Source organism: Plectrocnemia conspersa, unplaced genomic scaffold, assembly GCF_051122295.1.
Source record: "Plectrocnemia conspersa isolate PC_06_02 unplaced genomic scaffold, ASM5112229v1 ptg000007l, whole genome shotgun sequence".
Lineage (NCBI taxonomy): Eukaryota > Metazoa > Arthropoda > Insecta > Trichoptera > Polycentropodidae > Plectrocnemia > Plectrocnemia conspersa.
The window spans coordinates 8281533-8293562 of record NW_028277171.1 but is presented as its reverse complement, the minus strand read 5'-3'; the positions used below and the strand labels follow the sequence as shown (position 1 = coordinate 8293562).

Genomic DNA, 12030 nt, shown 5'->3' with positions numbered 1-12030 from the left:
ATGTTATTGTTAATCTTCTTTCAGTTACTTTATTATTAAATTTTAATAATATGTGATAAAATAGGAACATAATATTGTAGGGGTATTGTCTTTGGAAACGAAAACGAAATTTAACAGGTGGCAGCACATGATGAGACGCGTCGCTTCATTTGACTGGAAGTCTCCGCGCTGTCTGCACGTATAGTTAGTCGAGGTGCGCTTATCAGTAAAATGTAACGTATAAATATCAACAACACCTGTACTCGACTTCAAACACTGCAGTTTAGTTTGCAAAGCGTGTGAATTGATTTTTTTTATATTTATAAATTTAGCGGTGCTTAAAGGAACATATATATGATGTAATAGTTTTATTATTTTAATTCGCTTGTCTTTTTTCATTATATTATATACGTTTTAGTAATGGCCGACCTACGCATTGTCACAGCTTAAAAACATCTGTTTATATTATTTGGTACTAGCAACACTAAGGCGAGCTTCACTTGGCGTGTGTTTAATGTTGTCTTTGGACGTTGTGAGTTGAATGTCGCAGTTTAGTGTTTGTGTAAAATAACCCGTCATTAATCACTTCGTTTATCTTTTAGGCTATATATCTATTCGTGATTCTCAGCTGGTATCATGTCTTGCTGTTGAGCGTCGAGCTTTCTTTCCCCACAACTTAAATAAAGCCACGCCGTCATAATGCCTTTCACAGCTGACGCCGCAGCCCAACAAGTACAAGTAAGTATCTTTTTCAATGGTTCACATACGTTACTTTTAAACCCAAACCTTGATTCATGTTATATTCACCTTCAATAGGAATGCCTGCGGACCTTGCATCGCTTAGTAATGGAAGTCGACAACGAGAGAAATCGATCGGAGCAAAACATTGACAATTTATTACGCGCCCAAGAGAGGAACGCAAGCGAAGAGAATTATGTTCACTATTTAGAAGTTGGTTTTACTAGTTTCTTACTCCATATATTACCGTCTGTGTTAAAACAGTGTTAAATTTGAAATTTCTTTCAATCTTCTAGCAGAAGTTAAAAGGACTGTACAAAACCGCCCTTGCTGACGCCGATAACGAAGAAGCGCTGTTGAGAAGCGCCTTATCCAAGATAAACGAAATACGCACAATACGAAACGAGCGGAGGATACAGGTATACCTCTTCTAATCAGTTCCATTCTAAAAATTTCATAAAATAACTTGTCTACGAGAGTCCACACCACTGTAAATGCCAGACCCAAACTAGCTAATAATTTTACCATGGCTACTATTCTTATTAAAACATTTCGCCAATGTTTTTGTTCCGTGTCAATTCGTTAGATCAATTTATAATCAACGCGTCCAAATCTTTTATTAAAAGAGAACATTGAGGAAAAATTATCTTTTGAATGCTCATGTTCTTTTAACGTGTGATTTAAATTTTTCCAACCGTTATATCCCATCATAAATTTAGTATCACTGTGCGAAAAAATATTACACACAACATTAAACCCATTTACTAGTTTCTGAAAAAGTTAATCATTCGCGAAATTCATTAGTACTTTTAAACAATAAAAATTATACATTGAAATATTTTTCAAGTATATCTTATTTCCGTCCATATTCTACTTTCAGTGATGTTATCTCTACAATATTGCACGGTTTATTGATTTAAAAATACTCAACTATATTATCATATACAACCTCTGCACATAAAGCGATATCTTGAAGAATATCCAATTGTATTTCATTGTTGCCTTCTATTTATATTGGTTACTTTTGAAGTTCTTTTATTTGTTCGCATTCTGCTGAATGTTCTTCTCTTTCTCTTATATCCTTGTTATTTATTTTGGAAAAACGCATTTAAAGATTTTGTTTGATTAAGCGAGATTTGCTGTATTTTTCAACTCCAGGTGTGTATGTTTGCTTCATGGCTTAAAATATTGGAAATTATATACCAATCGCTCATATTAGAATGAGTGATCCGCCCGTGATATATAGTAGTACCGAATATATTATTTTTATCCACTTTAGGACAGTTTCGCAACACTTGTATAAAGTTTTTGGGACCACAAAGTATTTTAAAAGTCTTAGCATTTTTTTAATAGCGTTAAATTGTACCCTTTAATTAATGTTTAAATTTACACAAATATTATGATAAAAAATCCGCAACGAATGTCCGATTTAGACTGATTTAAATTAACTATTTTTAACCAATTTAAAAATATTTTGTCATCGATTAGAGACGATAGCCGTGCATTCGCATGTATTCCCACAAATACGTATGTGCATGCACAAACATCCCATTGACTTTTAATATCCTCTGCGACATTTAGAGGAAACAATAAATCAAACCAAGCTCAAGGCTACAAATAAATGCAAATATTCTCGAAAATGTAATACATTTAGTGAAATAATGAATGCTTTTTTCTATGGATTACCATAAAAAACCACAATAATACCCTTTAGGAGAGTGCCTAAATCCATAACTGATCACAATCAATAGTTTATCTAAATCTAGAATGTCAACACTTAAATTGACCAAAATGTTTTCTATTAACGCTTTCACCATGTTTGATATCTCCAGAGGTCATCAACTTTTAAAACTTATATCACAGTTGTTTCATATACATATTTTAATGTTGAAAATTGCTTAAATGGAATATTGAAATCTTTAACTAACGACATCTCTTGGTGGTTAAAAACATTTATAGATATATTAAAATTAAATATATTTCAAAGAATTATGGGTGTTTCTAATTCTTGCCATTGATTTATCATAAAATTATATGGAGCGCGTGAGTAAATCCCCGTCTTTCATATGGCGACAGAAAATATTTTACAATTTACACCAAATGTTAGACAAATATTGTAACTTCTATGAATTGAAAAAAAAAACTAGAAATAAATTGACATGTTTATTATATTTTTGAAGTAACGGGATAAGTTTATGTATACAAAATTCATTAAAAACAGCACTGCACACAGATGTACGGAAATTTTTTGAATGCTGGCGTTCCAATATAAAATTATAGATCTTTTTTATAGCTACTATCTTCATTCTCGTGTAAATAAAAATACAGAATGAAATATATTTCATTCACCACGTAATAAAAAATGTTTTGCTAAATTCAAGTTTTGCTATTGATTCATTAAAGGCAGAATGTATTAGCGTTTGTAATATAATTTTATACTAGTACATTCAAAATCTAAATTATTTCAGTGACGATTTACAATAAAAACAATTATAAAATGATTTCAGGCTCGTAATGCAGGAAATAAGGAAACTATCGGTTGTGGAGCACTTATGAAAATGTTGTTAAATTCAGCGCAAATGTTGCCTTTGTTTGTTGGAAAACCTGGAGAAAGAGCACCTCCACTCTGCGGAGCCATGCCAGCAGACGCCACTTATATTGCCAAGGTAACAATAACTCTAATTGCAAGGGCTTGGTCATGTTTGCCCAATAAGTATATTTTTAGATTAAATATTCAATTATTTACATTTATTTAAATATAAATCTAAATGATTATTTTATTATATTAGGCGCTACCTGAGATTAAGAATTAATGTAAAAAACATACATTAAATCTTAATCTTGTATAGACAAATAACTTACCAAATGTTAGTGTTACATAATGTGGATATGATTGTGATAAATCGCTTTTAATGTTTCAGAGCGGTGATATGGTAGCAGCATTGGTGAGGGTGTCCGATACGGAAGAAAATTGGATATTAGCTGAAGTAGTCGGTTGGAGCGTGACACAAAATAAATACGAAGTCAGTTTCTAGTTTGTTTAATAAGAATATACATATGCGAGAATACAAATAAAACACCTGATTTCGTTTCAACAATACAGGTAGACGATATTGACGAGGAGCAGAAGAATCGTCACGTCTTATCCAAACGAAGAGTCGTGCCGTTGCCTCTGATGCGAGCGAACCCAGAGACAGATGAGCACGCTCTGTTCCCGAAAGGATCCGTCGGTAAGACAACCTTATCACACACACACACTTTTAACGTTTAAAAAAACTTTTAATTATTTTTAGTTATGGCATTGTACCCGCAAACGACATGTTTTTATAAGGCGATCGTAAACGAGTTGCCGGAGCATGCCATAGACAAGTATGAAGTTCTTTTCGAGGACTCGTCGTACCCGGACGGATATTCTCCGGCGGAGCGCGTGGCTCAGCGTTATGTCATTGCGATCAAAGAAGGCAAAGGACGCAACAGCTGACATGCGGCCCCCGACATATCGTCGACTTCGTCTCAATCAGACAGCACTAGTGAGGCTAGTTTTACTATGTAAATATATATATATATATATTTGTATCGCATTCGCGTTTTGTCATGAACAATTTCGTATCGTCTTTAAGGTTTAACGTTAAAAATCTATGTAATAATTATTTTAGACTTATTTAAATAAACATTTTACGCGAGTATTTCATGCATTTTTTTAACAACAAAATAACAACAAACTTTTACAACAAAATGTTTATTCCAAGTCAACAACGGTTCACATTTTGTCGCCGGATACGGGTTACTCGGTTCGGTGTTTCATATAAACGACGGCGTATCACATTTTTTTGATTGTAAAAGAACCTTTCTATTTAAAAAACTGATTTATCTGTTATATCATTAAACCGCAGATACACTATTATACCAACGCAAGACACAAAATTCAATGTCATTCCAAAAAGTCACATTCGAAAGTTCCATTATTGGTCCAAATTTACAATAAAAAACAATCACAATTCACCAGGAAACAGAAACATTGCAAAAATTTATCACAACTAATGCCTCCTGATTGTAGTATTGCCTCGAGGTCAGTACGGTGTGTAGAAATACCCTCTTCTGTACGCTCTGGAAACGATAAATATCAGTTATTTTATTTAAAACTCGTTATCCACGAAAGCTGTTGCCGGATTCGAATGCTACCTCGGCCTTCGCGATGGCCTGAAGCCACCGAAACCGTATCCCCTGACAATACCCCTTCCGCGACCTCTGGCGCCTCTTGGGAATCTGTTGGTTGTCATCATCCCAGGTGTGTTTGTGCGCTTTGGCAACACCTGCAAAAAAATACGATTAGATTTATCATTATTAAAATCTATCCATTGTTTCACACTTCATGCATATAAATATAAAATAAGTATATAGTATACTCGAAAACATACAGGATAAAATCCTTTCTATCGGTAGTGAGTGACATGCCACAAAAGTTTGTTGCAGCCGATGGGGATGATCCTTTTATTACTGGCACGCGGCATAATAATTCGAAATCAGTAAAGTGCAATAGAAACTGGGAATATCGGGTATTGTAAACAGGGTATTTCTTTTACATCTTAATGACTGACTTTTTCAAATTATAATAGCTATAAGAAGTGAAAAACAGGATAAAAATAAATATTTTTTTATATAATTAGTCTTTTTTCGCTAACAACTTTCCAAATTCTTGGACTTTTTCCGAATTAAAATAGCTATAGGAAGTGGAAAACATGACTGAAAAATATATATCTTTATTTTAAAAACTAAATTCTTAAACACCTAAAGCGCTGCACTTTTGCGCGAAAAAAAACACATATACAGCCGGCATATTTGTGTGTGGTCGAAAAAAGTGCAAAATAATCATGATTTTTAAATTGTCATATTACTAAAAATTACGCTACTGATAATTATAAAAGTTGGTGTGGGCACTCACCAAATACAATATCAATGAGAAATTTTCGGTCGTAAATATTTAATTTACGCAAAATATTTGTCGGTTTTTGCAAAATTCCATGTTATAAAATGATAGTTCAGAATACGAACACCACATGTGTACACCACATCCTAGAATTAGGATAATATAGAACGATATTCGAAAAAAATTTTTTTTTACAAAATCTCGAACAACTAATTATTTTTAATTATTTAATTTTGTATGGAAAGAAATATATTATCGACATCTGTATATACTATCTAAAATATAATTGATCTCTTTTGGTGCCCTAAAATAATCAAAGATGTCAGTAAGTCAGCAAGCAGGTTAACATGCGTTCGGCTGTAGGATCATGTCCCTAAAAAGCATGTTAATCGGATTTTGGCGCTTTAAGTGTTGAGAACCAAAATATATGAAAAAAATTAAACAAAATACAACACAAACATATCAAATTTAAATGCAATGTCTGTGTACATATGAGCGTGTAAAAAAAGTTGGGTCAAACTCCACATAATTCCGAAAAAAAAGTAACGTCTAAATATCATATCTCACGTGTGTTTGAATAAATTTGTCCATTGGATTAGGTAGAAATTCAATATTAAAATAAAAACGCTGGGAAATGATTAAGTATACCGTAAATTTCAATTTTCCATTAGCAAGTATATTAGTATTTCTATAGTTCTACGATCATGGGTCGCTAATAAAAAACGAATAATGGCTTACCCGTGACTGCTGTAATTACAACTGTATGGTAATGCCTTTAGTCTATGAATCAAAAGATAAAGGAGGATCCTGCTACATTTGGCATGCGATTATACCTACGGGAAGTTGCGATGGTGGCTGTTTTTAATTTGTAAAAGAAAAAGTGCTAAGGAAAAAAGGAAGTAGCAATAAATTTCCATGTTAATTCACTTGACATTTCAAAGATAACGCGCGTATCATTCTAAAAATTAAGTTATAGGAAGTTGTCACGATTATTCAATTGGCAAGATAGAAAGGTACTAATATTAACAAAAACGGGTGGAAACGGGAATAGTTTAAGCTAATTGAAATTATGTACAACTATAAAAATGTACATTACAAAAGTGTTAATTTATTATGCACGTTTTATATTTGTTTGACCAAGTACAATGATAAAAATAGTAACAAACCTTGATTTGCCTTCCCCTGAATAGAGATTCATCTAATGCCATTGCAGTTTGAATGCTGTCTTTGTCACCAAATTCGATGTAAGCAAACCCTTTCGGATGTCCATCGAATTTGTTGCACAATATTGTTACACTAAAATGAAAACAACAATAAAGCAAACACTGAATTCGCTCGACATATACATATAGAACTAAAATCTCACCGGTTAATGAATCCACAGCCGTGAAAGTGATCTTCAAGCTCTTCAGCTGTGGCTCCGTAATCGACGTTTCCTACATATACGGATCGGTTATCGATTTCGACTTTTTCTTCATAAGACATCGTCAGGGGACTCGCTGAAAGGATTTAAAAAAAAACACATTAGTCTCATTTTTTTTAATGATTAAGTGCAGATAGCAAAATATATATACTTATTCCGGGCGGACTCCCAAGACTCATTTGCTTGTCTACTTCGGTCTGCAGTTGCTTCAGCTTTTCTGCTTCCTCTTCCATTTCCCGCACTCTCGCCTTGATATCGGCGAGCTCGGGATCTTCGTTTCCATCGTTGACCACAGATTTATTGTTTTCCTAATTTAATATAATGCAAATTATTTTTTTGTACAATAACTGAAGTTTTTATAAATGCATTTTCTGAAGAATCGTTATCAAAGTAATTATCATTGTGTTGTAATAAAGCTTTATATTATAATTTTTTTACCATGTTAAGATCAGTTGAGTGATCATGCATTTATAAATTATAAATTTTCAAAATGGATCAGCGAAAGGCAATTAATTTTACTAGCTTAACCCTTTCGCTGCTTAACAACGATATACATCGTTATTTGTGATAACACGTAAAAAAGCTAGATGATCGTTATTGATGTCATGATGCTCAAAAAGTTAAATGAATTTGTTACTCATTTTTGTGTCAATGACATGTAACAGTTTTTTTAATAAATATAATCTTATTGTTGTGTAACATGAATTTTGAAAAAAACAGTAATGGCAGAGTTGAATTTTGTATTCAGTACCTACATATTCACAATAAATATTGAAAAATTTTCGGCAATAGCAACAATAATTCCATTAGTGTATAATAATAGATTTAGTTATTAGCATTATGGAGGACATTTTAAAGGAATTTGTTGCAAAATATTATTAAAAATAAATTTATTGACAATTTTTATGGCATTTTCAGGTTAATTATTTTTTTCTTCAGTAGTGTTTTAGGTATAATCATTAGCTACAAAATATTTAACAAGAAAATAATTCAGTTATCTATTTTATGCTTATATAATATGTACTATTTTGTGAAATAACATAATTTTATATATAATGGTTGGATTTTTGACGATTTCAAGTTAATAAAATTCGTATAATTTATATAATTTTAAAATTGAATGGTATGATTATGCAATGAGAAGTCAAAATACATCAGTAATCATGGATAGACAAAATTCAGTAACCGGCAAACTGTAGAGCAAATTCTATAACAAATCTATATGTTTTAAAATATTAGCGAATTTTGTAATTAGAAGAGAATGATTTAATATGCTATATTTTACATAAGGGTTCCAATAGTAAGAGAACAATGTCTAATAAATATTTTTTTATTTTAAAAATTTAATCAAAGTGTCAGGTAACTATAAAAATAAACGAGTTACTTTGGAGTGAATATTAAGTCATCTAATAAATTTGTTTATGCTTCTTATCACATTTTTTGTTATTAGTGTAAAAATATCTAACAATACTCGTAACGAGTATCCAAAGATGATTAAAAAATCTAAAATGTTTTGAAGCATGGGACATGCGTTCGAATGTGACACTAGCTGCGTATGTATTAGCCGCGGTGAAATGGTTAGGCAATCATTGACAATTTTCAATATGTGGCACTTAATTGTCAAAAGAGTATTTAGGGAGTTCCTCTGGCTGTTCTTGTTATTTATGGGTACAAGTTAACAGGGAGTTATTTTAAGAGATATTAGGTTGTTCCATTGGTCTTTGCATTTTTTATCTTACATTTGAAAAAAATGTATAACTTTATATAAATTAACGATACTTTTACTATTCTTTCGGTGTTTATTAACAGTAGTCGTATCAATGATGCCATTTAGTAACGGGGTATTTTTTGTTTCGATATTTTCAACCCTAAATCAACAATTGCAGCGAAGATAATATAATCTCAGTTAAGTTATATCATGCTTTATGAGTTTCAACTCTGTCATATTGCAACAATAGCAGTTAAAAACAGCTGTATTGTAGTGGGCAGGGATGCCACTAAATTTAGTGGCAAATAAGTCCTTAGGGGCTGTTAGTGAGGAATTAGGGCTGCCATAAAATGAGGTCTGAGATTAAAGATGCAGAAACTAGCACAAAAGTTCAACGTGTCGCCTACATCAATTTAGACATTTAAAAAATTAGGGAAGGTGTTAATTTGTAGAAAAAATTATCTTGAGAATATGCCAATAATTAATGATAAGATTTATTTTTGAGTCGAATTGTTACTGAAGACAAGAAGTGGATCCTTTACTCTAACACGCGACGTAAAATAGTGTTTGGACGCCAATCAACCCCTAACTCCAATAAGATAATGCTATGCATTTGCTAAGACATAGTGGGCTCAGCTAACTCGTTAAAAAGACTTTCCATTATTAATCAAATAAGGGTAATTCTACAACATGACAGCGCTCGCCCTCATGTATCCAAGAAGAGGATAAAAAAAATCAACGGATTTTCTTGGGAACCCCTTTCTCACCCACCGTATTCTTCAGACATTACTTCAAACAACTATAATCTATTTAGATCCTTGCAACAGTATTTAGTTACAAAAACGACAATAAAGAATTTATTGCTTCTAAAAATACAAAGAAATTGACCTGCACCTTAAGAAACACAGACTTATGTAACAGCCTGTGCATTTAAATAAAACTTTGTTTCATAAAACGAATTATTTGTGCAATTCAAACAAAATTCTTAATCGAAAAAGTTCTTGAGATCTGTTAATGTATCTTTTAGGGGTGTTTATCGCAGAATGATGTATGATGATAAGCACTTTTCGAAAGTCCCAACTATTCTCAAATAATTTTTTATACAAAAATAAAATATAATAATATAATGTGACCAGATTTTAAAAATATCAAAGGTAGACACATAGCATAATAATAGGGTCATTTTGTAAATAAAAAGAGGATGTTTATATACAAATAAATGAGCAAGTTTAGAATGTGTCAAGAAAATAGTAAAATCAGGAATACAATATATTTGCACAAAATACGAATGTATTACATTACTAAAACTTGTGGTAACGCACATTCGAGAGAAAGGTAGCAGAATATACGGCAGTATGTGTCAACTCCGACGGGTTGAAACTTGGCGCAGGACAGGAAGAGGTTGAGGAAATTCCATCTTCGATTGTTGGGTAAGTTTTAACCCCCGAAAACATTACACGGAACCGAGCTTGAACATCGCAACCCTTCCTAATAGTAAATAAAAGTTTATGTATGTACATAACCTCATTGAAATTCATTAATATTAACGGTATTCAAATCACACGCACGCAAGTAGAGCTTAATAAACTATACTCAATATAAGATTACATAGTAGTACAAGTTAAATAATCTTATAACAATCATTACAAAGTGTACGAAAGCTAACGAAAAGTGGGTAGAGTGAGGGATATTTTAAGCGCTGAATCACGGAGGCGTAGTCTCATTACGTGCGTTCATATTTCGCGTCGTTCGGTCGCCGGCGTTTACCTCAGGAAAGGCGTCGGCGATGTGTACTCCTCCGTTGGTATCCTCGTCGTCGAGAAGCAAATCGGCCATGGCGGGCGTGTGGCCCCCCTCGGGCTGCGCCCCTTGAACCCCTCGGCGCCCCTTGTCACCCCCGCGCGCCGATCGCGCCCGATTCCCGCACAAGCCGCTCGGACGCCGGCAAGCCTTGGCCAACACAAAACACACTGCGGCCATGATCGCGCGCTACAACGGAGCTAATTTGCATAAAAAACTGATTTAGCGCATAAACTTTTGTATATTTATATCTATCGATTATTAGAAAAGGGGGTAAAAGTACTTAACGTTATTTCAACCGTAGAATTTACTTTACTTAAAAATATTTCCAAAGATCAGATTCTTGGAAAAGTATTGAAGTGTAGTTCAGTGGGCAATCGACTATTTATTTAGAAAATACCGCAACAAAACCGAGGAGTGATACTCTGGTCTGGAGTACCTTCAGGTATTTGTGAAAACACGACAAGTTTCGCTTGTTATTTTCGTTTGGTATTTTTCTCCAAAACAAGCGAGACAAGCGTAGTTAGATTGCATATACAATATCAACTTGATAACAGATTTATTCGATCTTAGAGAGATAAATCGCATCTGCAATTATTATGGCGATAAGTTAGACGTAATATTTATTTATTTATATATTAACATGCATTATTGTGAAGCAATTCAAAACGATTACTTAATTTAACGTTTTTTAAACTATATGTTGGTGTTTTATATATATTTTTTTAAGTTTTTGATTATCTTTTATATTGTGCAATTAAATGGAAAAGTAAGACCGCTTTCCAGAAGCAAAGCACTATTTAGGCTTTTTGAATTTTGTGGTGAATTTTTAATGTATTTCTAAAACACTTGCAAGACTAGCAAACAATCCCTTTGTAATGTTTCTTAATTTTTAGGTTCAGAATCCATTTAGTGACAGCTAAGCCAAAAATCTAATTGATATAATTACTGACTTTTGAAAAGTAAAAAAGGATGATACAACTTTACTTTCCAAACTTTTTTGAAAAAACACACATTTAAGGTTTGGTGACGGGTGGCAATTAGACACAGATTGAGCCACTGCAGTAATGTTTTATTGATGATTAATGGTTGTTTACATTGTTAAAAATGGACGCGAGATGATGCGTCCGAACGCCCGGAAGATTGCCGGTGAAGAGAATAACCGTCACGCCAGTGCTACTCAAGTTTTGGCCATAACAAATCTAGGCTCTCACAAAGGATATCCTTGAATTTTTTATTAGTTGAGTTTTAAATGGCAATTTCAAACATTTCGGGCGGTACCTTGGCTATAACTTGGCAGATGTTGATTTTTAGGTGCTTCTTTATGCCTGTACTACTCTCTGAAAGTTAACCGAACCGAAGCTACAACTGAAGTCGGCCGAGACCTACGACTTCGAGTAAGCGACCACACTGTCGCAAATTTCATATGCCGTCCGAACGGCGGCAGCCGGCATA

At 33.2% G+C, this 12030-nt stretch overlaps 2 protein-coding genes across 4 annotated transcripts; one reads left to right on the top strand and one right to left on the bottom strand.

Moving 5' to 3' along the window:
• Nucleotides 1–380: 380 nt before the first annotated feature.
• Sgf29 (SAGA-associated factor 29) lies at nucleotides 381–4403 on the top strand. Its single transcript, XM_088188583.1, has 8 exons — nucleotides 381–511; nucleotides 582–717; nucleotides 796–930; nucleotides 1014–1136; nucleotides 3225–3383; nucleotides 3639–3740; nucleotides 3821–3947; nucleotides 4011–4403. The coding sequence occupies exons 2-8, from the start codon at nucleotides 679–681 to the stop codon at nucleotides 4196–4198; spliced, it is 873 nt and encodes a 290-aa protein (XP_088044709.1). The 5' UTR covers nucleotides 381–511; nucleotides 582–678; the 3' UTR covers nucleotides 4199–4403.
• Nucleotides 4404–4440: 37 nt separating this feature from the next.
• Pabp2 (poly(A) binding protein nuclear 1) lies at nucleotides 4441–10775 on the bottom strand. Of its 3 annotated transcripts, none has more exons than XM_088188585.1 (6): nucleotides 10543–10775; nucleotides 7219–7375; nucleotides 7011–7143; nucleotides 6811–6940; nucleotides 4900–5030; nucleotides 4441–4815 (listed from the first exon to the last, which is right to left on the bottom strand). In XM_088188585.1, exons 1-6 carry the CDS (start codon nucleotides 10753–10755, stop codon nucleotides 4788–4790), a joined length of 792 nt encoding a protein of 263 aa, XP_088044711.1. In that variant the 5' UTR covers nucleotides 10756–10775; the 3' UTR covers nucleotides 4441–4787. The 3 variants fall into 3 exon arrangements, with proteins under 3 accessions (XP_088044711.1, XP_088044710.1, XP_088044712.1); XM_088188584.1 differs by having other exon boundaries at nucleotides 4441–4824; nucleotides 10543–10737; XM_088188586.1 differs by having other exon boundaries at nucleotides 4664–5030; nucleotides 10543–10764.
• Between the last annotated feature and the right edge of the window lie 1255 nt (nucleotides 10776–12030).

Excerpts from the sequence above, each read along its gene's own strand:
- Sgf29 (XM_088188583.1), top strand. The coding sequence starts at position 679 with ATGCCTTTCACAGCTGACGCCGCAGCCCAACAAGTACAA. Across the intron at positions 718-795 it reads CCGCAGCCCAACAAGTACAA|GAATGCCTGCGGACCTTGCA; the intron begins GTAAGTATCTTT and ends CACCTTCAATAG. Across the intron at positions 3,384-3,638 it reads ACGCCACTTATATTGCCAAG|AGCGGTGATATGGTAGCAGC; the intron begins GTAACAATAACT and ends TTAATGTTTCAG.
- Pabp2 (XM_088188585.1), bottom strand. The coding sequence starts at position 10,755 with ATGGCCGCAGTGTGTTTTGTGTTGGCCAAGGCTTGCCGGCGTCCGAGC. Across the intron at positions 5,031-6,810 it reads TCAGGGGAAGGCAAATCAAG|GTGTTGCCAAAGCGCACAAA; the intron begins GTTTGTTACTAT and ends ATTTTTTTGCAG. Across the intron at positions 4,816-4,899 it reads AGGCCATCGCGAAGGCCGAG|AAGAGGGTATTTCTACACAC; the intron begins GTAGCATTCGAA and ends CAGAGCGTACAG.